Here is a 25,194-nt window from a genome sequence, read left to right as displayed (position 1 = left end):
TTAATAAGAATTAAGAATATTTTAATGAGCACAATTATTGTGATATACATCAACATAGATCCATTATAGCAACAAGTTGCTAAATAACCTAAAACTTAATAAAATAATCAAATATTTCAATCAAATTAATCGGTTGACCTAACCAACTGGGCGATAATCTTAAACAATAAACATGAACAAGCTTTTGCCAACTGGTTTGGCACATATCAGATAGAGCAGTGTACATTTGCTAGCAGATACACAGGTCACCAGCCAATGTCAATGACCAATGTGAATAACTGTTTCCTTGAAGGATTCTATTGATAAGAAAGTCCAACTTTCACCCACAAAACTTACATAAGAATTTTGAAAACTGCGTTAAGTTTCTCACATTCAAGGACTTCATGGGATTTCTGGGTATTGTACACCAGTTGTCAGTTGGGTCGTAAAGAATCAATTGGACACCAGACCCATCATCAACACTCAGAAATTCATTAACATATTTTCTGCTGATGAGAGTCTAAAATATATTTCTAATTGCGGTAGACTTGCACTCTTTGAACACCAAAATTTTGATTGAAGCGGCCTTCGGGATCAGAAGGCGGAGCCACTCCCCTTGGTCTTTCCCAGCAACACGTCTTTTGCTTCGTTGATCTTAGAAGCAAGGTAGTGGCTCCCCCCAGCGTCTGGATGGTTTGCCACCATTACCTTTCTGTGTGCTTCCCTAACCTTATCAGCTGGAGTACTTTCCCTGTGGAAGATAAACCATCGAAAACTATCAGGCTAAGAGAGTGAATAGAATCTAATATGTCATACAGAGAGGAGGTGGAGGTGCTTCAACAGCACATCCCCTTGCCCGTCTCCCCCTAACCCATCCAAGGAACACTATTTCAACTTGTTTGATAAAATTTGTAGCAAAGCGGACTAGACTGAACATAATCTGTTTACATCTTCCTAATCAGTTACTGGTATTCATAATACTTGGTACATAACAGGGTTTCTGACTATTTAAAGGACAAAGTCCAGGAAGCTGGTCTATTTTCCATTAGAGAGTACCCCAGCTCTCAAGGATCTTTAAGTGACCATCAGGTAGGTAAGGTAGCATAGGTTACCAGGCTTACAAATCAAGGGGGAGTGAACCCATACAACGCTGCATCTCAGAATAAAAACATCCACAACAATAGAAAATACCTAGATGAAATGTAGACTATTGGTTCTAAAATCATTACTTCAATACAGGTTAGCTAAAAATTAGAATTCAAGTCATTCCAGCCAAGGTTTATCTGGCCTTTTCAGGTTGATATTCCTTAATATGTAAAAGGTCCAAGCTCCGGTCATTGGATGGTTGTTCTTTAGCTTGATATCTGCATCAATGTATTGATTGCAGTGTCATAATTGACTTGGTTGGATTTGACAAAAACACAATGACACGATATAACCTTATAGCTCCTAAAATCTAAGTTTAGCATAAATCATTCCCAGGGTTGCCAGTTTAACTCATGCAATTTGTGCCACTTCTACGAATAGCTCGTAATGCTTCGTCTCCTGGCACCAGCCCCTAAATGACCGCTCAGTGATAAAGGAGGTAGGGGTGCCGTAAGGCCAACAAAAGCAGTCTACTCACAGTCTATAGCACAAGTCTAGTAGATCAAAGGGGAGGAGGAAGATAAGAGGAGGAATAAAAATAGCGAATGTTATATGACAAAATTCAGAGTGAAGATTTGGTGCTGCATTGACCAAAGATCATGTTAAGGCGGCTCACTGGAAATGAAGAAAAATTGTTGGCAATTCATCAGTTCAATGCTAATGAAATTCCAAACAGTGTGGTCAAAGGTAAGCCAGGTAACTCAGGTGATGCAAGGCACCATGGAAGTGCCTTGCCTAATGCAAGGCGGGAGCCTCTGATGAGGTGTCAGGAGTTGTAGGTGCCTAGGCTGTAACCAAGAAAAATAAAAGAAGAAAGAAGCTGAAGGGTCATCAGCAGAGGAGGCAAGCAAAAAATCTGTGTAAAACAAAGAGGAAACTGAAAAATCAGAAAGAAAAACATCTTAGGTAAGAAAAAGTTGTTCGTTTAGTTTGAAGATTTAAAGAATTTGTATTTGAGAATATTTTAGATGTATTATTATTATTATTATTATTATTATTATTATTATTATTATCTGATTGCCTTTTTCATATTAAATATATTTATTATTATTTTTTTTTCAATTTCGTGCCTCGCTTCACTCAGGTGAGCAATTTTTGGGCGCCTAATGCCTCAGGCAATATAATGTTGTAGCATGTGTGGGCCCTGACTACCTTGGTTCCAAACACTGGAAAAGATTTGAAGGTGAGGTAGATACCTTGACAAATAAAAGAAGAGGACGATGAAAAATAAAAGGCTTTCCCTTTAATCCAAGATTAATATTGCACAAGATTGGGTTTTAATAGAAGAAATAGAAAATTATGGCCCAGTTGGCAACCCCCGTGTGCCCATCTGGGGGGAGGCGGCCTCAATATCCAAATTTGCAAGAATGACTTGACAGTAAGGAAGGAGGAGGAGAATCAATTTATAGATGTTCAGCTTATCGACCAAGCCTATGTCCTCTCTCTCCTCAAAAATCGCAATTTGAAGGTTTTGTTATGGAAACAAAAACCAACACAACAAATGATACAATCCTTCTAGATTCAAAGGTGCTAGAGAACCTTTCTAGCAGTCCCTTGCCATGGCAAAATCTCTTGCTCAGAAGCTAGAACAACTCCCTCATTCACAAGTGAGAATGATACAATTTCACTCACACACAAGGTAAGAATAAATATGATACAGGAAGGCTTTACACCTCTAGAGACTGAAGGGTGTTTTCAACTAATAAAAGACCTACTCAGAATTTTGACTTAGCAGCCTCAGCCAACTGAAGTTCCTATAATTTGGTTTTTTCACCCATTCTCCTTGGATTTTGAAACAAAATCAATTTTAAAGATGTTATTCTGAAAAAATTCTCTCTCAAAAACTAGGCCCTTTCAAGCTTTCAAAGGACATGAAACCCATCCTAAATGCATGTCTTGGTACTTGGGAAGGGGGAAAATTTTTAATCTTATCTTCTCATTTGAAAATTGCAAAACCTAAAATCTAGTCTAGCTTTCCAATGGCTAGTTTAAGGAATTTTTTTTATATATCTTCAAAGCTTTTCAAACTACACGAAGTAGCTTTTGGAGAAAACCTTAAGAAATGAAATTTTGAGCTACCACTTTAAAAAATCTTTTAAAATCTTTTAAGCCATATTGGTGAACCTTAAAAAAAAAATAGACTTTTGAAAAACCATCTTGAGATATCTTTTCAAAAGCATTGCAAAAATCATTGAGCTAGATAGTGTTTCAATCTACTTTTTAGTTTTGATTGCTCAAGCAAGAAGAGCACCCTGCATTTGATCTGATGCATAGTGATTCTTCTTGTCATCATTGATCTTTAGAGGTGTAAAGCCTTCTTGTGCATTGTATCTATTATCACCCTGTGTGTGAGGGAAGTTGTATTATGAGACACTTGAGAGTGAGGGAGTGGTTCCAACTTGCGAATTAGGAATCTTGCTACAAAAAGGGAATGCTGGAAAGGTTCTCTAGTATCCATGAAACTATAATGATTGTATCATGTGTTGCGATGATTTTTGTTTATTTTTTTTATGCATCAATATTTTTGTTTCCATAGTGAAAACCTCAAATTGCAATTTCAGGAGAGATGATGTCGGCTTTGTTGATAAGCCAAACCTCCACAAATTGATTTACTTCCTTCTCCCTTAGTCTTTACTTTATTGCACTTTACTAAGGGGTGCGTATAATTTGGCCTAACCCTTTAACCAAACCAGACCAGTTAGTTTGGTTTGGTTTAAGTCATAGTTCTGAAAGGCGCGAGGCGCAGCGAAGCGCAAAGGCTCCTGGAGCCTGAGGCGCGAGGCGCAACGAAGCGCAAAGGCTCCTGGAGCTTGAGGAGCGAGGCGCACGAGGCGAGGCGCGCCTTTGCGAAGCGAGGCGCACCTTTTAGAAAAAAAAAACTCAAAATCTTGTAAAATCATAAAAAACTATCAAATTATCAATAATAACACATGCATATCATTAATGTTTCATTATCTTCAAATTCTAAACTAACAACATCAAAGTTAATTCATTCATCATGCAATTTCTAAACTAGAAACATCATCAAAGTTCAAACTTAAAGTCTCAAACTCAAACAAGTACCAATCATCGTGCAAAGTTCTAAACAAACATATAAACACTACAAGTCCACAATCAATAAAGAAGTTTTAATCATCATCATCATCATCATCATACCCTTCACCAAATTGAAAATCATCATCTTACGGTGCCATATTTTGCTCATCCCTGATTCCCTGCTATTTTTCTTCTTTTGCATGTACTCTCCAATCTCTTGTTTTATTGATGGAGGACATTTTGGAATAGCTTTAGTATTCTCCACAATCAATAAACACTACAAGTCCACAATCAAGAAAATGCTTTCATTTTGAAAAATGCTATTTTCTAGGTTTGGAAAATTAGCGCATTTTTTCTAAATCTGGAAGATTAGGGCATTATAAGGAGACATATAAGAAAATGTTTTCATTTTGAAAAACTATCTCCCGGTATTTTGATAGTTAATATTCATTGTTGTTAAAATGATTTTTAATGAATTTTTCAAGAAATAGTAGGTATGTATTTTGGGGGTGGTAAAATCGCTAAATCCTGAGTTTGTACTAAAATCAAAATTCTATTTTCTTATTGTTATGGATTTTGATTTTTTAGATATTTTTATTGAATCCAAATGGAGGGTACTTTCTTATTTACATTTATGTATTAAAGTAAATGGAAGGTAAAATATAAATAAAAGAAAATGTGGACATTTAATTAAACTAAAGAAATGTAAATAAGTAGTGATGTATACATGCTGAAACTGAGAAGAGGGGATGCTGGAGAGGAGAGGAAGAAAGGATGCAGGTGCGAGTTTCATGAGGTGCGCCTAGGTGCGCCTCTCGCCTCAGCGCCTCACCTTACAAGGTGAGCGCCTTGCAGAAACCGCCTCGCCTCAGCCCAAGCGAGGCGCCAAACTGGCGCCTTGCGCCTAGGCACGCCTTTAATAACTATGGTTTAAGTTTTTTCACAAAATTATTTGTTCTGAAAATTTTGAGAAAAACGATTTACGACTTGATTTCAGTTTGTATTATAAAAATACAAACCAAACCATAAATCGTTTTCAACTATTTTATATATTAGATATGTTATATTTACTTAAAAATATATCTTTTACCAAAAAACTATTTTAATGACAAAATGTTTAGCCAATCTTTTTGTTTAAAAACTTCCATATAAATTTTATAAAAATAAATTGTACAATTAATTTCTATTTTTACTTTTCATAAAAATTTATGTAAAAAAACTCACTTAAACAAAGCAACATAACTTAATTACTAACTAAAAGAAGAAAGTCAAAAAAAGTAGAAAACCTAAACTAATTAACTAAGCAAAAAACCTAAGAAATATCAACCCTACAACAGTGAAACCCACCCCTTTCTTTTGCGCTACATGAATCTTGATGTTTGGCTGTGTGGTTGGTTATTTCTAGTTAATAAACTTTGTTGTAATACATATAGGTGGTTTTGTTCACATTAATAAATAAAATTAGTGAATAATTTTCCAGAAAAAAACTTTGTAATAGGATTGTTATTAAGAATAAAACATGCTGTTTATCATATATATATTTATATATATATAACTATAGTATTGTTCAAATTGTGGCTTGTGAACCAAAACAAACTGTAACTTTATGGTTTGGTTTTACTACTAAAAAAATAGTATGGTTTGGTTTCTAATTTCTTCCAAATTGGACCAAACTGACCATGCACACCCATCCTTTACTTGCTTTATTTATTCTTGCTCCTACCTAAAAGGGAGGCAAAATCACTCTTAAATCATTCTTGCAAATTTGGGTTTTTAAGCGTTTAAAGTTTTTAAAATCACATCTTTTGCATTAAAACCCAATTCAACCCTTTCTTGGATTGTCTTTTGAGCCACAGTATAATCCAAAGACCATGTTATAGTGGCTCCATGGAAGAACAAGTCACAATCCTTCCTCCAAGTGTACACATGTTCATGTTCAATTTAAAAGTGATGTAATGTCATATTTGTCCATTTTATAAAGTTCACCCATGTGCTGAAGTTAGTGTCATATACAGCCAGATTCATTCATGACAATACCACACTCTCTTTAATATTCCATAACCTGAACTTTGCAAACATAGAGAATTAGGCAATTGGGCACACATTCATGTACAACATGGCTAATGATGACATACTTGATAGAAACCTTATCATCTCTACAACTCTATCTTTATTATTTTCATGTTCAGAATCCTCAACTGCATCCAGGGGAGTCTCTATGGTCGGAATAGAAAATTCATGCTATTTCAACCAGATATTAATGCATGTGATTAGAGGAAATTGTAAATAACATAATATTAGGTGCAGCTAACAAAGACAAAAATTATCCAAAATCTAGGGAAGGTGTAAAGGGAACAGTAAATTTCTAACTTGATAGAAGGGTAAAGATGGTACCTGACGCCAAGGATAAGAGCTGCTTCTCTTCTTGTCATTTTAGGCTGGAAACCCCCTTCATAAAATCTGCGCATTTTAGGTGGTCTTGCTTTGAATGCCTGCCAAGCCTGTATGCTATATCTTCCAGCATAAGCAGCGGCTGCAACAGCAAGTCCTGCTATCAATGGTGTAGTCTGGTACAAAGTTCAGGTTTGAATATCCTTAGTATGAGGAATGAGTTATCGATCTACTAAGAAGTCTATCTATGAGATAAGTGGACTATCAGTTAAAATGAGCAGCCTCTTTCCTTCCTATATTTACTTCCATGGCTACAGTAACCCGTTTCATTATTCCAAATGCAATATTTAGGCAATTAAAAGAAAGCACTGTTGGAAGGTCTCATCACCTCCCAAAAATAGCACCTCAAATAGTTTGACTGATAGAAAGATGATATCAATTGACCTTTTCTTTTTGGTCGTTTATATTATCATAATTTTCTGTTCCAAGAGAAGCATATGGAACAGTTCATTGAACACATAAAAACAAATGAACAAATGGCTCAGTCACTAAAATGAATGAAAACAAAAAAAGGGTAATGCCTGTGCAAACATGAGGAATGAATAATTAATATCTTGAAATTATATTGTAACTACTCTACTCTGAATAACTTTTATCATGAGACCCTGAGACTTATCGTAAAAAATGTGCATAAAAAAGTGCAAATACTGAAAGGACAATATTGAGGAACCGAAGCTAAAACCGCTTAAAATGTAGATGCATATTGCATCTTTGATTAAATGCTTCACTAACTTAACCCATTAGCATAAACATTAGTGAAAGGAACTAATTAACTGTTTTTTGCAGCATATCTACAAAGAATCAAACCAGTCTCAAACTATTTCCTTGACTATCAACTAAGAAAAAAGGAAACGACTTTCGTTCAAGCAGGAGCACTGTATCTGGAAAGCGCGCCACCGGCTTCTAATCCGTAATAGCTACAATCAGAAAAACAAAATCACGCTCAGCAACGGAAATCCATTGCACTGGCATTCGATATTTCTCGAAATCACAATCTTCGCACCGAAAGAAAATTCACAGAACAAAGAAACGCAAGACACATACAGGAATTCCTAAATTCCCCAATGGATAAACAACGCAGAATAAACTTTCGGTTATCAAGAAATAGCAATTCAGAAACCCTAAGATTTTCTACACAAAAGCATAAAAAGACTAAATTCGGACGATGAGCTCACCATATCTGCTACGTTAGGGAGCGATGAACATGGGACAATCGCTAGGCTCTTCTCGATGTTTATGTTTAACAATTTTGGGCCGCCGACATTTGGTGATCTCCGCCGCCGTCACCTCTTTCCCTGAACATTTAAAAATAAAAAAAAAAAGTAAGGAAATGACTAAAATGGGCAGAGAAAATATATTGGTAATAAATCATAATAATTCAATTATATTAAATTTATTTTTCTGTAAAATTTTAAAATTGATATCATGTTAAATAAAAATAGTAAGATATGTATCATTATATAATTAATTAATTTCAAATTTTATAGCTATTTAACTTTAGAATCATGCTAGGTATACACCCATTTTATACATCTTGGGTTACATAAGGGGGTATTATGACCAAAATACCCTGCGCCTTACATGCACCTCACGCGTCTCTATGCACCTCATGAGGGGTATTTTTGTCATAATACTCTCTTTTGTAGTCTAAGATGTACAAAATGAGTATACCAATAGCATTTTCTTTAACTTTAACTTCTCATGTGATGTCAAGTGAATCACATATTATGTAATTTTTTTTATTTTTTTGGATTTAATTCTTAAAATTTAGAACAAATTCCAACTAAATGATTGGAAAATCACCCTAAATCTTTTTTTATTGTATATGAGTTTGATATATAATTAATAGATCACTCGTATATGTTTACTGTTGTTATCAAGTTTTATTTTTATAATAAAAAAAATAATTTATATAATAAAAAAAAAGAATGATTTACCCCCACGATCATGGCGCAATGATAAAACAAACAAGCAGGTTTTTTATGAAGTATTGGAGGGTTGATTCCTGAGGTTTCCATGCAGCTGGAAGAGATCAACCAAATGCCCAACTCAAATATGTATAGGCTGAGTTCACATCTAGATTTATTTAAAGAATATATCAGGAAAAAATATCACTCGATCTTAAGAATTAGTCAGAGGCTCGGATATCCCATAATATAATAAATAAAAAGAGAGAGAGAATGAGCTATATTATTTGCTTTATGTATTAATTTTGTACATTGCAATTGCATGACCATAATCAAAATAAATAAATGAAATAAAATTTAGTATAAAGAGGACGGTATAACGAATGGCTTTATTACATTGCAAAGAAAGCAACAAAGAGAAACAGAACCGTGTTCACTCTCCTATAGAATCCATCATTCACAATACAACAATGAGAGAGACACAGAGAAAGAAAGATATACATATATGAAGCAATCAATCGCATGGTAAAGACTCACCCAGAGATTGAATGATTTTCACCCCTCAATCCAAACAGTCTAAAAGCAATGAATGAACTGAAAATAATTTAACATAGCCCAGAGGCAAATTCACCAACCAAATGGTGTATGTATGTATCTATCTTCTTCTTCTGAAACCCAGGTGGCTTATTTTCTTCTCTGCTTCTTGATCAGAAGCAACTAAGTGGCGGCCGACACCGATCCATTCGCCGCAGTATGCTCCGCAATGACAGTACTGGTGTCAACCTTAGGCGGACCTGAATGCCGCCTTGGCGAAGCCGAGAACGACAGCCGTTTCTTTGCAGGCTCCGCCGGTTCCTTGTCAGGAGTCCCATTTTCCAACCCCAGGGAACTCTGCATCCGCAGTTTAGCTTTCGCTGACTGGGTTGGTGCCATGTAACTTGGAACCGATAGCGAGCTCCCCAGGCTCTCGTAATCCCTCACTGACGAGCCAGCAATGCTATGCCTCCGGCTCCTCTCTGACTGCACGCTTAACATGCTCTTTGCATCATCGTCTGCGCCGAAGGCACTCCCTCGGGGGCTGGCCGGCTTCAGTTTCCTGGTTAGCATTGAAGGAGCTCCCTTTGGGGAGGGAGTTGAAGGAGACCGGTGGCTAGAAGGACGGGCAGGCTTTTTGGTGGTAGTTGGCGAAGGTTTATCAGAACCGAGTTGATATCGAGCATAGGCCTTGGTGATTTCCCCACCGGATTGATCGAGGCTGGCACTCTTTGTGGATGATTGGTCATTGTTGAGCTCCTTCTCAGTTGAACTTGGGGTCTCCCATGGACGGGCTGCCATCCACCGGTCTAACCAACTCCAACCCCATTGAGGATTGTTTGGGTCCATGAACATTAGAGGCGCAGATCTTGTAGACTTCTTCCAGGTTTGCTGTTTCCAAAATCAGAAAACCATATCAGAATGCTGAAATTCTTTAAACTAGTCGGTAATGAGGCATTGAGAAAGGAAATACACACACACACACACACACATCATGTTAGTAACCTCAAATCAAAGATGACCGAATATGCTCACTCGCACAATTACAGATATTTTCATTCGGCCGTTGCATGCAGATGGCTCGCTAGCACAATTACAATTCAATTTTGTAAGTTGTCCGAGTATTTATCTCATGTATTATGTTAGTAACCTCGAATCAAAGAAGACCAAAGAGGCTGTCAGGTAAAGAAAAAAAAAACTCAACTTCAGACGAACACTTCCAATAAACAAATACATAGCATCGTGTTAAGAGAACCACTCTGACTAGAGAATTTTGTGACTCTGCATGCATAAAAAGCTTCGCGCACTCGATGCAATGCTTATTTTGCTTCGCCAAGGGTCTTAAGAAAGTTTCGGCATTTTAAAAGATAAAAACTAAATAAGTTGTGAATGAAATAGGAATCATTTTTTTTTTCCTTTTTGTTTCTTCAGTTAGGCACTAGCCACCAAAGTAGTTGCTCTTTCCCTACAAACACCAGCCCATCCAAGAAACAGCATGCAAATTTCTACATCATAAATATCAAAAGGCTGCAAATGTTTTGCAATGTCATAATTTCTGCAAACTAGCGTTCTAGATCAAGTACACATGTCAGGTTAAGCAATATTTCTTTATTTTTTGAGAATATCCTGAATTTGGTCTATCTTTTTCAACAATATTTGAAGTCCACTAAAAATGTCAATTAACCACCTTTTCTTTTTGAATAAATGAGGCGTTGATTGACCCCTGCAACTTTGACACCTGAGAAGTAGGGCCTGTGATGTTCTAGATCTTTATAGCACATATGAGCTCAAATGTTCTAGATTTTCAGATTTAGAGAAAATGATTCCAGGATGCAGATTCCAAATTTCAGGTTTGCACTTGACGATTTCACCTTTACCAAGGGTCTGTGACAAGCAATGTCCATCTCTTATAGGCCAATGGCCTTTTTCTCAACCAGCTTAACTTGTAATGACTATTCTATCTAAAGCACTTAGTCTAATTAATCCTAAAGGGATTGAGAGTGCCAAGGAACATGCATTGATCTAAGCAAGAGACTCGTTCGTCCACAAAGCACAGAAACAAGTTATATGATAGTAATAATTGTCAAACATCTCCTGCTAGCAAAAGATTTGCATGCTAAGACTGGCAGATAAACAAAATATTAAGTCTTAATCCCACCTAGCTCACCAATCATCCCAAGACACTTATAATTCATACCATACCTAAGACTAAAGGCCTGTTTAGATGTGGAAATCAGCACCAGTTATTCAGAAAATTACTCCATAAAAAATGGGAAACTAAAAAACTTGTTTAGATACAAAAAATTTCTAAATAGAAAATGGAGATATGGAGAACATGGTTCTCCAAAATTGAATTGAACTTGGAAAACTCCTAAAATGAGCTTTCTAAATTTTCCTTACTAATTCGGAGATTTGGAATATGTAGTTCTCTACAAAAATTTTCCCAACTCCACTCCTCTAAGACAAGTTATGCAAAAGAAAAACCACTATCTCTCTTGATCATATGTTCCAATTTTCTAGATTAGATATTAGTTCTCTGTGCTTCTAACATTTGAATGCATTCTTAAAATTTTCGGAGGAAAATGCAAAATAGAGATTTTATAGAAAATTGGAAAATATTTTCCACAACTAAACAGCTCGTAAGAGTTCCCCACAAAATTTGTCTTGGACCTCCTCTACCCATTTTGCTAAAGACTTCTTCCATTCCATCCACTCTGCTCTCAGCAAATTCTATTGATTTTCTTCTCACATGATCAAACTATCTTAATTGTGTCTCTAGTGCCAGACCTGAGTTTTTGGGGCCCTGAGACAAGACGTGAAAATGGGCCCCGAATTGTATAATAAAATATAAAAAATAAATAAATATTTATACCATTAGAATAAAATTAATTTTTTTTAAATTATCAATTAAAAATTACCATAAACGAAACGAAACGAAAGATACTACTATAAACAAAACGAAATGAAGAAGCAACTAACCGCTGAAAGTTGAAGCAGATCTGGAGTTAGAGCATCTGAGAAGTAGATCTAATCTGATGACCCAATTGGCAATCAAGAGGTAGCGAGCCACCGCCCACAACCCACAAGGGCGAGCGACGGAGGGCGATGGCGAGCCGGCGACCGAGCAGAGCAGCGAGAGACGATGCTTGCTGGGCGAGCGCCCGAGCAACGAGCCACCGGCCACGAGGGCGAGGCAAGTTGCTGAGGACGAGCCATCGCTGATCGAGCAACGAGAGGCGAGAAAGTGAGGGCGAGGAGCAACAAGAAGAGAGAGAGGCAGCGAGCTATCGGCGACGGAGCAGCAGCGAGGGGCGAGAGCAAGGGCGAGGGCGAGGCACGATGGAGCCAAAGAGGTAGGGCTAGGGCAGCGAGCGAAAGAGAGAGAGGGAGAAGGGTCGTGAGAAGGGGGGCGAGGGCGAGGCGCAACGGAGCCAAAGAGGTAGGGCTAGGGCAACAAACGAAAGAGAGAGGGAGAAGGGTCGCGAGAAGGGGGTGGGCGGGCGGAAAAAGCATGGGGCCCTGAGTTGTGAAATTTCCATGGGCCCCTAGTTGTGAAATTTCCATGGGCCATTTTCAATTTATGGGCCCCTAAATTGTGAAATTTCCATGGGCCCTGAGGCAATTGCCTCATGGGCCTCATGGAAGGTAGGGCCCTGGGTGTCTCACACATTTTATTTTCAGTAAGACTCATTCTGATTTTATTATGAATAGCCTTATTTTAATTATATCCTAAAATTCATGCTAAGACTGACAGGTCTACATGGCTATCAAAGTCATGCAGATTTTGTGTATACTACTATCCTCATAAGCACAATATGTGTTGCAACTGGCTACAGATCAAGCCCCCACTTATTAAGCTTTTTGTCAATTCACTTAACCATAAGGCTAAACAAGAAATTCAATTTTATTTCTTATTAAGCTTCTGTTTCCTTCTAAGTTCCTGTGCTTTTCCTTTTGTTCCTGTGTCGGGACAGAGATGACGGTAGGTGTACCTGATGAGAGAAAGAATACGCAAGTGCTCTCTCTCTTCTCATGGCTGCCTCAAACTTGCTTAATAAGTTTGCTTCAATCCGTTCTTTGGACTGTAGAGTGTCGTCCCATTCCTCTCCCATCTGTCACAACATTCAAAACAACGAGTTCAGATGAAATAAACAAAATAAAAGCTAGGAAAAGAACAATTTGTTTCTGAATCTAAGAGCACTTCAGTTTGATGTTTCCCAGATGAATGGACCTCTCTTCACATCATAAAAAGGAAACTTCGGGGCAACTGAACTTCTAATATGAGAGCCTATCAAAACTTCAATTCATAAGAATCTGAACCATCATTAAGGTGGCATGCACATTTAACCCAAATAGACTTCCTAGGAACTACTTGGCTCGCAAAACTAGTAAAAAGGTGTCAAGTAGTGTGGTTGGCTTAATATTTGCATGAATCATTTCAATGGCATCATATTTATTTTTGGAATGACTACTGCATCTTAAAAAATGGCCTATTATAAATTTGATGAAAAATCTGATGCCAGATAACCAGAACAACTAGTAACAAGTGGGGTTAAAGGAGAAAGTTAACCCGCAAATTTGCAAGTTCCTTTGCACGTTTTTGTAGGAGCTGTTTCTGGAGTGCCTGATTCTCCTCTGACATTCTAATCCTCCGGGATTGGATTTGAGATTGCACACGAGCTAGAGTTTGCATGCATTTTAAGGCATTTGTGGTTTGGCGTTTTATGGGGGGTCCTTGTACCAGCGATTTCAGCCTGACAAGCCCTCTCAAAGCCTTTGATGCCCTTCTTGCCTGAAGAAAATGACCACACAGCATATGATTCAATATCCATCTTCTCACATAATTAATCCAATGCAGAAGTTACAGGAAGAATAACGAGAAAACTAGAAAGAGATGCTGAAACACATAGTGACAATCTTTTAGTTGGAAAGTGTGAATATGATCAAGAAGAAATTAACGTTTTCCATCTTCAAACAGTCAAAACTGTAGCAAACAAAATTATGATGAATATATGGACCTGTATATGAAATCCAACAGAACCATCACATGAATAGTTCTTATTATCTTCAATAGCTATAAGCTTTTTTAAAAGAATTATTAATTGGTTGTAGGCATTTTACAAAACATATCTCTCCTTTAAGAGAGTGCTAAAAATGAAAATGATTGTGATAATGATAACAAGAATAAAAGTAATAGTGTTTCAAGTCTCAAGACTAACTATAAGCTTTTTTAAGAATTTTTAATTGGTTGTGGGCATTTTACCAAACATACCACTCCTTTAAGAGAATGCTAAAAATGAAAATGATTGTGATAATGTTAACAAGAACAATAGCAATAATGTATTCAAGTCTCAAGACTCCCAACAAACCAAGTGTGATGCATAACCCAAACCAAAATATTTAATATTATTCATCAAAGTTTGTTCTTTAATACTTCACTGAAGGATTATTTATAGACAACTAATAGATAAAAAACCTATTCTAATTAGGATTCCTTGATATAATCTAATTAAGATTATAAAGGTAATCACAATCTAATTAGGATTCTAGGAAATAAAAGAAATTAAAAGAAACTAGAAAACAAACTAAAATAAAGAAACTAATAAAACAATATTAATTTCCACTTTTACGCCTAAAATATTATTTCTCAAAATATTTGTCGCTATGATCTTCATCATTCTCCCCTAGTAGAAAAGAACTTGGCTTCAATGAGTTGGACTATAAATACCACTCAAAGAGCTAAGGATCTAAAACTCGAAAATCCTCTTCAATAATCCAAGTGTTATCTAAATCTAGTCGATCTTTCCATTTGACAAGAAAACGGCAATAACCACCACCACGAGAAGAAGCCACAATCTCATTGTCAAGCACAACATCAATCACATGTGTGCGTGGGATACAAGGAACCTAGTGATCTGCAAGAACATTAGTAGGGAAGAGTGGAGGGAAAAATATGCCTCAATAAGGAGTTAAATCTTCCATACTAAAAACATGACCAATATTTATATTATTAGGTAAGTCGAGTAAATAAGCATTAAGTCCAAGTTTTTGAATGATAGGAAAGGGGCTACTAATTCGAGCATGTAGTTTCTTGAAGGAATGTTTAGGGAAGCACTCAAGGCGAATATGAACCATGACATAGTCACCTTTGTTAAATTCTTGAGCCCTATGATGTGAATCAGCAGCAAGTTCATAGTTAACATTAGTACATTACTCATTGCAATTTTCCTCTAATCTCAGCATGTAGGTCATGGATGTGCTTGGGCAAAATTTTTAGCAAGCTTAGAAATTTGGGCATCCGAGGGTAAGGGTACAAGAACAATGGGGGGTGCGAGGAGAGTAACCATGAGTAATCTTAAAAGGGCTTTTATTAGTGGATCTATAACAGAGTTGCCATAGGCAAATTTAGCAGCTGGCAAAAACCAAATCCCAGTTATCAGGCTTCTCTCCTACAAGACACCTAAGCAAGTCTCCCAAACTACAATTCACAACTTTAGTTTGTCCATTATTTGGGGATGAAAGGCAAAAGTGAAGTTCAAACTTGTCCCAAATAATATTCATAGTGTCTTTGAAAAATAATAACAAATTTGACATCTCTATCAGATACAATGGAAGAAGGCAAACCATGCAACTTAACAACTTCTCTAAAGAACAATTTAGCAATACAGGAAGCATCTGTGGTCTTACTACAAGGAAGAAAATGTGCAATCTCAAAAAACCTATCCACTACTACTAGAATTGAATCATGTCCCCTAATAGTCTTGGGAAAACCTAAAATGAAATCCATACTCACATGTTGCCAAGGGGTATGATAGGAAGAGGAGTTTACAAACCCATGTTATTCTTCCGAGTTTTAGCCAATTGACATGTGTGACATTGTGAAACAATCCTAGAGACATCCCTTTTTCAAAGATGATCAGTAAAATCTATCCTCAACAAGTGCAACAATCTTATCTCTTCCAAAATGACCAACTAATCCCCCTACATGCATTTCTCATATGAGAAAGCCCATAAATGAAGTTCGCAGAGTGCACAACTTAGTTCCTTTAAAAAGATAACCATCATAAATGACAAAATCAATAAGGAGGCAACGATTACCTTGGCTAACCTCGAGGTAAGTAGAGCCAAAATCAAGATAATTAGGTAAGTGTCTTTTACCTTATCAAAACCAATAACCTTTATACTCATCACCTGAAGAAGACAAACTACCTGGCTAAGGACATTAGCTACTTTGTTATCTACCCAGAACAATGCCTAAGGACAAAGGTGTACTCACTAAAGAATTTTACCCACTTAGCATGCCTAGAGTTCAACTTATTTTGAAACTATAAGTATCTTAACGCCCAATGATCAGAATATAGAACAAATTCTTGTGGCAATAGATTGTGCCCCCAATAGCGAAGAGATTGGAAAACAGCATAAAACTCTTTGTCATAAGTGAAATATTTTTGTTTAGCTTCATTGAGTTTCTTACTAGAGAATGCTATTAGGCGACCCTCTTGGCTAAGAACACCTCCAATACCAATGCTAGATGCATCACAAGCAACCTCAAAAACTTTAATAAAATTTGGGCCATAAGATAGGTGCTATGGCCATTCTCTCTTTGATTTCCTTAAAGGCTTTATTGGCTAAACTAGGCCACAAAACTCTCATTTCTTCAAACAATCTGTAATTGGAGCCATGATAGTACTAAATCCCTTTATGAATTTCCTATAAAAAGTTGCAAGGCCATGGAAACTATGACTCTCTGACATTATCCTAGGTTCAAGCCATTCTCTAATAACTCGAATTTTCTTATGGCCAACAACTACACCCTAGGTAGATATAATGAAGCCTAAGAAGAGCACCTGAAGTTGTAGAAAGGAGCACTTCTTAAGGTTAACACACAATTTGGCAACCCTAAGAGCTAGGAAAAACTTGTTTGAGGTGGCCTAGGTGTTCATCTTGGGACTTGCTAAAGATCAAGATGTCATCAAAGTAGACAACCAAGAATTTGAGTACTTGTGTCATAACTCCCATGAAGGTACCAAGGAGAATTGGATAGGCTAAAGAACATAAGTAACCAGTCATATAAAGTCCATCTTGGGTCTTAAAGGTAGTTTTTCACTCATCTCCAAGTCGAATGCGAATATGATGATATCCACTAAACAAGTCCTTGAAGAACTAATTAGAACCAACCAACATATCTAACATATTTTCCAATCTCAGATAGGGAAATCTATACTTGATGATGTATTAATGGCTCTACTATCCACACGCATTCTCCAAGATTCATCTTTCTTTGGGTTTAAAAGGGCAAGCACGACACAAGGGCTAAGGTTATGCCGAACAAATCTTGTAGTCAAAAGGTCTTCCACTCACCTATTCAATTCAGCATGCTCTTTTGGGTTCATCCTATAATAGGGCAAATTAGGTAATTGAGAACTAGGAACTAAATCAATGGCATGCTAGATATCCCTCCTAGGTGGTAGGTCACAAGGGAGCTCATTTGATATGATATCAGGAAATTCATCTAACAATGGCTTTATCCAAGATGGAAACTCCAAACTCTCAGAGGAACTCAAAATGGACTCCTTGGCCATGATGGCTAACCCATATCCACTTTCTTGGCAGTCTTTTTCAAATGTTTTAGTATTAGTGATATGCCCTAATGCCAGAGTTAGATGACATCATAAGGCCATATGATGTATTCTTGTTATTATTAATAAAAAAGTCATTTCTTCATTTATGCTCTCCTGTTCTTATAAATGAGACCCTAGATATTTGTTAAAGATCATATTCTTAAGTTATTAAGAATATGTGAGCAGGATTCTTTGGTACAAGAATATTAAATAATTCCTAGTCCTTAGACTTCTTCGAATGGGGACTACAATTAGTCGATTATGGACTAGCTCATGATTTGCTACTTTGATTAGTACGAAATACTAATAATAAAGGACGTGGGTCACATGTCATATTGCATGAGATGTGAATAGTAAACACAAGGGTGAGTGTTGGAGAACACACACCGAACATGACGTGAATAATAGATCACATGGCTCAAAGGATTAATGATCTATTATTGATTGTGATAGTGTAATTGATCCTCAAACTTGAGGCGACATAATTGTCTTGTATATTGGTGTCGAGAATTTGTTGTTGAGCGGAACCATCCAATTGGGGATGGGAATGCTCTCTGTGTGGTCTCTCTTCTACTAATATATGGAGGCAAGTGATTGTTGGATAGGATCCATTAACCTTCAGCGTGAGATGAACATCCTATGCAATCTTTGTTGGTGATTAATTAGTAAAACCCCTAGCAAGAGTATGAATGATCGGAGAGGAGTTTCAGATGTGTCATCTCAATCACACCAAAGTTAGATCTTGGCATAGTTATTTAATCCAGTGAGTTTAATTAGTCCATGGCTCTCACTTGGTCAAGATGTTAGTCAATGAAAAGATTGTATTACACGGTAATTGTCATTCGAAATAAGATCACATGAACTATGACTTCATTGCCTTATAGGATTTTCTTGATATAATGCTAGTAGTCACTTAAGACATTTTGGAGTACTTTTTAAAAAATGGAGAGATTCTCAAAATAGGTCAAAGAGTTCAATCGACGTCAAAAGGGATTTGCCGTATCCTAATTGCTATTTGGCTGTGAACCTAGAAGGTCACACACCCAAAAGCAAAGCACTAAATTAGTAATGTTTAGCTAGCAATGAGTACTTAATTGTCATTAAGAGTTAATGAGCTTTAATATTGTTAAGAGTTAACTAGGGATCAAAGTTCCGTTAAGAGTTAACAAGGATGCCATTAACAGTTAACGAGGATGTTGTTAAGGAGTTAACGGGCATCTAAGTTTCATAAAGAGTTAATGGAAGTGCTATTAAGAGTTAATAGTGGGCCTACATGCAATTAGACATAAGTTTTAATAGAAGACACAAACTATTGACTAGTTGTTCAAACCGATTGGCCAGTTGAATAAGTTTAAGAAACAATTGACAGTTTTGTTCGACGAATTTACGAAAACGAGGCTATTCCTCCATCTTGTCTGTCAACAAAGCATTAAATACTTTGAAAAAGTCTCATTAAATGCACTGACTAATGCATTAAATAAAAGAAATTAAAAGAAACTAAGAAAAAAAAAAAATAAAGAAACTAATAAAATAATATCAATATCTACTTTTACGCCTAAAATATTGTTTCCCACAATATTTATCACTATGATCTTCATCAAAGTGTCATCCATATGTCACGGATATGTCACTTTTAAATTTTTGCTTTTTATGTTTACTGTTAGCATTGTTATTCCCAACTAAATTGCGGCTTCTTTATTTGAGTTATTGTATTTCAATTCCAACTAGCAGTCAGTTAGAATGTCAGGCCACATGTAAGGCCTTAGGAAAAGGACAAAAAAATCTGTTTAGGAAAATGACAAGGGAATCGGTTGTAACCGCCGGGAGGGGCGTGATCCACTGCATCTGAGCCCACCCGAGTGAGTATATTAACTCTCCCAACCTTGTGGGAGAAGGCATGAAATGAATAGAACTTTTCTCCCAATGTTGTTAAAGGCGCGCCTAGGCGCAAGGCCCCTCAAGGCGCAACCATCTCGCCTTGCCATGTCCAGGCGAGGCGAGATCTAGCCAGGCGCGCCTAGGCCCTTCAGGCACGCCTCCCTCAGGCGCACATGCCCAGTTGAAAAATCAGCATGTTTTATTTTTTAAACATTTCTGTTAAAACTTAAAGAGAGAAAATAATAAAATACAATATTGAAAAATCAACAAAACTCAAAAATATGATGCTCCCGCTCATTTGATTTCTAGAAGGCCAAGAGACTACACCTCCAAGGCTCCAAAACTCTCTTACGCGACACTCGTTTCTTTCACGCAACACAGCAACTGCAACTCCTCAAGTTCTTCTTCAGTTCTCCAATTCTGATTGAGGTGCTTCTGCTTCTCCAGGCCAAGGTAACATATCGACAATCCCTGCTTCTTCTTCTTCTTCTTACGCTGCTGGCAGCTGCTAGCCTGCTTCTTCTTCGGCAATCCTTGTTGCTTCATTTTCTTCTTCTTCTTCTTCTTATTACGCAGCTACTTCTTATTCTTATGTTGTTGCTATCCTTCTTCTTTTTCTTCTTCTTCTTACACGGCTGCTTCTTACGTTGCTGCTATCCTCCTGCTCCTTCTTCTTCTTCTTCTTCTTCTTCCGCTACTGCTAAAATTCTTCTTCTTCTTCCGCTGTTGCTACTGCTAGCCTGCTTCTTCTTCTTCTTTTTCTTCTCTTCCTTTGCTTCTTCTTCTTCTTTCTTACACTGCTGCTACTTCTTCTTCTTACACTACTACTACTGCTAGCCTGCTTCTTTTTCTTCTTCTTCTTCTTCTCTTCCTCTGCTTCTTCTTCTTCTTTCTTACACTACTGCTACTTCTTCTTCTTCTTCAGTTATTTTTTTTTTTAATTTTTATTTGTTGATGCCTGTTGCTGCTGCTTCTTCTTTTTCGTTTTTCTTTTAACATTTTTTTGGCATAATTCAGCCTTAATCTTTACAAATTTTCAAGTATACTCATATAGAACTGCAACATTTAGAAATAGAATAGAAGTTTTAATCCTTAATCGGATTTAATTTGCTAAAATTTACAGGTATGTCATGAAGTTATTTTTATGTTGTGATTTATTTAATATATGTTGAATTCTTGAATTTTTTGATAACATAAATGTTGATATGTGATTAGGATCTATTTTATGACTTATTATTCCATTAAAAAGTATATTTTTCTTTCTTCTTATTCAGCATGCGCCTTGCACCTGCCAGGCACATGCCTCGCCTTGCGCCTCAGGCTCCAAGACCCTTTGCGCCTTAGTGTGCCTTGGGCCTTTAACAACACTGTTTTCTCCATTACTCTCTCTCTACATACTCTCTGTTCTCATCTTCTTCTCCCTCTCTTTCTCTCTTTCTTTCTTTCTCTCCCTCCTCTTTGCTCTCACTCTGTCTTTCCTTGAATCTCACTAATTCAAGGTAATTCTTATTGTCACACCATGACACCATAGTGCAACAAATAGTAGAGTGTTAGGTTTGACTTTCAGTAAATTTCCTACTTGTAGAGCTTTCCCTCACTTACATAACTATAAGAAAAACTCTGCTGCCTAAATATTAACCGTGGGAGTAAAAGAAAGGATGCAAATACTTATTTTAAATCATTCTCATCCAGCTTGTAATGGAAATCTTTTATCATAGAAGACAATGGAGTGATTCCCATGCAGATTTTAAGCAATAACAGCTACATTGTTGACATTCTTGTGCTCAAACTGAAGTGTTTGAAGATACTGAATGACTTTTTAATAAGATGCCAAGTTCTTTATCAGGAAACTACATCAAATGGAAACAAATATTCATTGCTGCACTGATCTCCTTGTATTGAAAAATATAAATAAACTATAGCATGTGATAGTGATATTTTTCATTTTCTTTTCTTTCATTTTTCTAGGTGTGTGTGAAAAGAACCATATACCAGGTATCCACGGAATGCAGTTTGAATTTTGATTGCTGCAAGTTTCTCCTTCAATTTGCCTGTTGAATGAGCCACGGCAGTGACTTGAACAACCTCTGCAGCAGCCTGAGCAGCTCCAATGGAAGGCTCAGCTGCCACATTGGTGGTATGTGCAGCAGAATAAGTATGTTTAGTTTGTTCGAGCTCTTCTTCAATCAATTTCTCCTCTTCTGGTAGAGGAAGAGGATGAGACACTGTGATAGTTTCTGAAGCCGAGGGATCGAGAACAGCAGATTTTTCCTTCCCAGCCAATTTCTTCTTTGCTTTCTGATAGTAATACAAATTACAAAATATTATCATACGCCCCTTTTAAATTCAATGTAAGAACTGCAAAAACAACAGAGAATTTCTTAATCTCTGGTCTTTCTTTACCTTGGACTCTGGACTGAAAGCCTTCTTCACCGAAGAAAACCATTTCCCTTTCCTCCCCATCTATATATCAATTCATTCCCCAATTTGTCCTGTTCCAGCACCAAACGAAACAGAAACATTCAAAATTTTCAAATCTACACAACCATTTGTAGAGATCAATATAGGTAAATCTAAAGTAGATAGAGGACAACTAAGAAAACTGGAGGAAAAGAAAAGGAAAGAAAATGGTTGTTGAATTCTTCAGTTCTGGTTCTCAAGTGAAGCAAAACACACTATAGTGAGAGTGACTATTTGATTTAGGTTCAAATTATGTGTAATCTAGGATTTAGCTCCAAATCCTTTCCTTCACCTCGTTTTCTCAGCAACCCAACAGATAACTAAACGACCAGGATCCCAGTCTTCAGAGTCAAACAAACAAACGGCTAATTTGGAAGAAAAAATATGCAATACCCAGACGTCAAATAGGCAATGGCTTCAAGAAAAACCAACAAATCACTTTCAAAGGTAACCGTAAATGTAAGTTCCCACTAACAGAAGCTACCACCATGTTTGGAGTGCAAGAAAATAAATGACGCAGATTACCTGTAAGCGAAGCTGCCAGATCTCTCAGAAGTTCTTCTTCTGGCACTGACAATTTCCTTGTAGTTCTCTATGCACAAACAAAAAGATGAGAAATTGGACCCCCTCTCTTCGGGACCAAAGGGAGAGAAAAACCAGATCTTGCCAAGAAAGTTTCAAAGATGAGAATATGAGCAATAACAGCTGGTTCTTGCTTGTGATGGATGCCCCACTTAATTATTAGTCCAACCCAACCCATAATAGATTTTTACTTTCTCCCTCTTTCCTCTTTCCTCTTTCCTCTTTCCTCTTTTCTTTATTTTTGGGTGGAAATCATTTGATGCTCCAGTTCATCTCTTCGCTGATTTGTCACAGCCACACTCTCTCTTCCTCCCCGTGGCAGTGTTCCTTCTCCGTAGGGCAAATCACCTTCACTGGAATTTATTTTTAAAATAATAATTTTTAGTTTCATCAGGCGAGCGAATTTACTTTTTACGCTTGCTTGTTTGTCCGTTGCAATTAAACATGGGTAAAAATGTAAATTCACTACTGTTCATCCCTGTTTTTGTTGTACTTTACACCTGCTGGTATACAGTCTCAGTCTCCTTGTACACTCTGGATGAACAACCCACTGCTCCTTTTACTTTAAAACCTTTTAGCGGTCATTTTTAATAATAATACTGTGGGTCTCCCTATTTAAATTTATAAATTGTATGATTCAAAATAATAAATCACTTGTTATTGTAGGGTCACGTATACAAAAATTTAATTGAATTTGGTCTTAATAAACATTTTTTTATTATCTCATAATAAAAAAAATGTATTTCATCAATTTGATGCGTCATTGATAAAGACACACTAAAAAATTAAAAAAAAAAAAGAATTATAGAACTCTAAGACAACACAATCTTCCAGAAACCTAAAATACACTTACTTATGAGACACAATCTCCGTGAGATTGTCTCAAATTATGGATAGATCTCGAGAAGACACAATCTATTGAAAACTATCAAGAAAAAAATACAAATAGAATAATTTTGATATCTGAAAATTGATATAGATATTATCCAGAAAGATTTTAATTTTAGTGAATATTAGAATAAACATTATCTGTAAAAATTCTAATTCTAATGAATATTGAAAAGGTTTATATTTTTCTATAAGTAGATAAGCTCTTATTTCAAAAGAAATACCACTTTGATATTGATTCTAATACATCATTCAAATTTTAAGTATGTGATATAAATATTAGACTATTTGCGTGAAAATTGCATTACGTTCTCTAATTATTCTTTTTTTTTGCAAAGTCTAAATGACGATATTTTTAATTCATAAATTTATTATTATGTTCGAATATTAACACAATTAAATACAATTTTTTACACAAACAAAAGTCTAAAAATCTTCTTAGGTCTGGTAGCTCTAAGTAGTCAATAACTAATGATTAAACACACTCACTCTAAACAGACAGTACCACTGACTTGATAATAAAATGTGATAAAAAAATGTTATCCTTTTATACGTTAAATATAACTCCTCCTTACCAAATACATCTAAATCAAACACTCAACTATTACTAACAAAATCACAAGTTGCAATGTCTGTGATTCGTTAGCAAAATATCTCCATTACCAACTAAATTTATTAAGTTTGTTGAGGAATCTTCGTCAGACAATGAATCCTTGTTAGACCAAGTTAAAGGGGGAAACAATGATGGGACCCATTGTTTGTTAAATCATGTTTTTTAGTAACTGCTAGTAGAATGTGCCAAAACTCCGACCTTAAAAATGAATGTTTTTTAATTTTCAAGTATCAATTATTTAATAATATTTACATCAGATTTAGTTGATAATCATAATTTAATGGGACAAATATTAAGAGTCTATAGTTATAGAAAAATTATTTAATTTTAATCTTTCATTAAATGATATATTTTTTAATTAAAACTGATGTGTCATGAAAAAAATACTAAAAAATAAATAATAAAAAACGGGTCAACCCAAATTAATTGGGTTGACCCAACAATGGAAGGCTTGATCTCTAGCAATAGGCGGCCACCGTCGGTCGCGGCCTAAAAGAGAAGGCAGCGGTTCCACGGAAGGCACCCCTGTCGGCCAACCGTGGTAGCTGCGGGGGGGGCCCTCGTGGAAGGCTGCCCCTATAGGCTTGCCAAAGAAGGGCAGTCCCCTCGCCTGCTAGCGTAGCAGTAGGCTGACCATGGCGCAGGGCCGCCGTGGACCAACCATAGCCCAAGAGCTAGTCCTAGGATAGGGCAATAGCTCCCCCTTGAGAGGCGTTTGGTATATCAAAAATTTTAAGTTTTAGTGAATGTTTGGTTATTCTCATATTTTGTATAATTTTTTTATAAAAAGAATTTTAGAAAATAAGATTTTTAGAAATACAAGAAATGATAAAATTAGAAATGAAGTTATTCGTAATAAGGTATGAGTAGTGCCAATCGAGAAAAAGATGAGAGAGACTAGACTAAGATGGTTTGGTCATGTGAAAAGGAGACTAAGAGACGTTCCTGTGAGAAGAGTTGATGAAATGGAACAATTAGTCACAAAAAGAGGTAGAGGTAGATCCAAGAAGACTTTGGGAGAGACATTAAAATTTGATATGAAATATATGGATCTAAATGAGGATATGACAAAAGACAGAAATACATGGAAGTCTAAAAT

General features: G+C 36.4%; 2 protein-coding genes across 2 annotated transcripts; both read right to left on the bottom strand.

Moving 5' to 3' along the window:
* Window positions 1-271: 271 nt before the first annotated feature.
* Window positions 272-7,913, bottom strand: LOC127788875 (mitochondrial import inner membrane translocase subunit TIM14-1-like). Its single transcript, XM_052317530.1, has 3 exons — window positions 7,788-7,913; window positions 6,556-6,728; window positions 272-730 (listed from the first exon to the last, which is right to left on the bottom strand). The coding sequence occupies exons 1-3, from the start codon at window positions 7,788-7,790 to the stop codon at window positions 574-576; spliced, it is 333 nt and encodes a 110-aa protein (XP_052173490.1). The 5' UTR covers window positions 7,791-7,913; the 3' UTR covers window positions 272-573.
* Window positions 7,914-8,857: 944 nt separating this feature from the next.
* Window positions 8,858-22,833, bottom strand: LOC127788872 (protein IQ-DOMAIN 2-like). Its single transcript, XM_052317525.1, has 6 exons — window positions 22,538-22,833; window positions 21,956-22,044; window positions 21,545-21,850; window positions 13,624-13,845; window positions 13,046-13,165; window positions 8,858-9,944 (listed from the first exon to the last, which is right to left on the bottom strand). The coding sequence occupies exons 2-6, from the start codon at window positions 22,013-22,015 to the stop codon at window positions 9,237-9,239; spliced, it is 1,416 nt and encodes a 471-aa protein (XP_052173485.1). The 5' UTR covers window positions 22,016-22,044; window positions 22,538-22,833; the 3' UTR covers window positions 8,858-9,236.
* Window positions 22,834-25,194: the final 2,361 nt, after the last annotated feature.

This window comes from Diospyros lotus, chromosome 13 (genome assembly GCF_014633365.1).
Source record: "Diospyros lotus cultivar Yz01 chromosome 13, ASM1463336v1, whole genome shotgun sequence".
Lineage (NCBI taxonomy): Eukaryota > Viridiplantae > Streptophyta > Magnoliopsida > Ericales > Ebenaceae > Diospyros > Diospyros lotus.
Note: the sequence above shows the minus strand (reverse complement) of the source record. Positions and strands in the feature narration are given on the sequence as shown.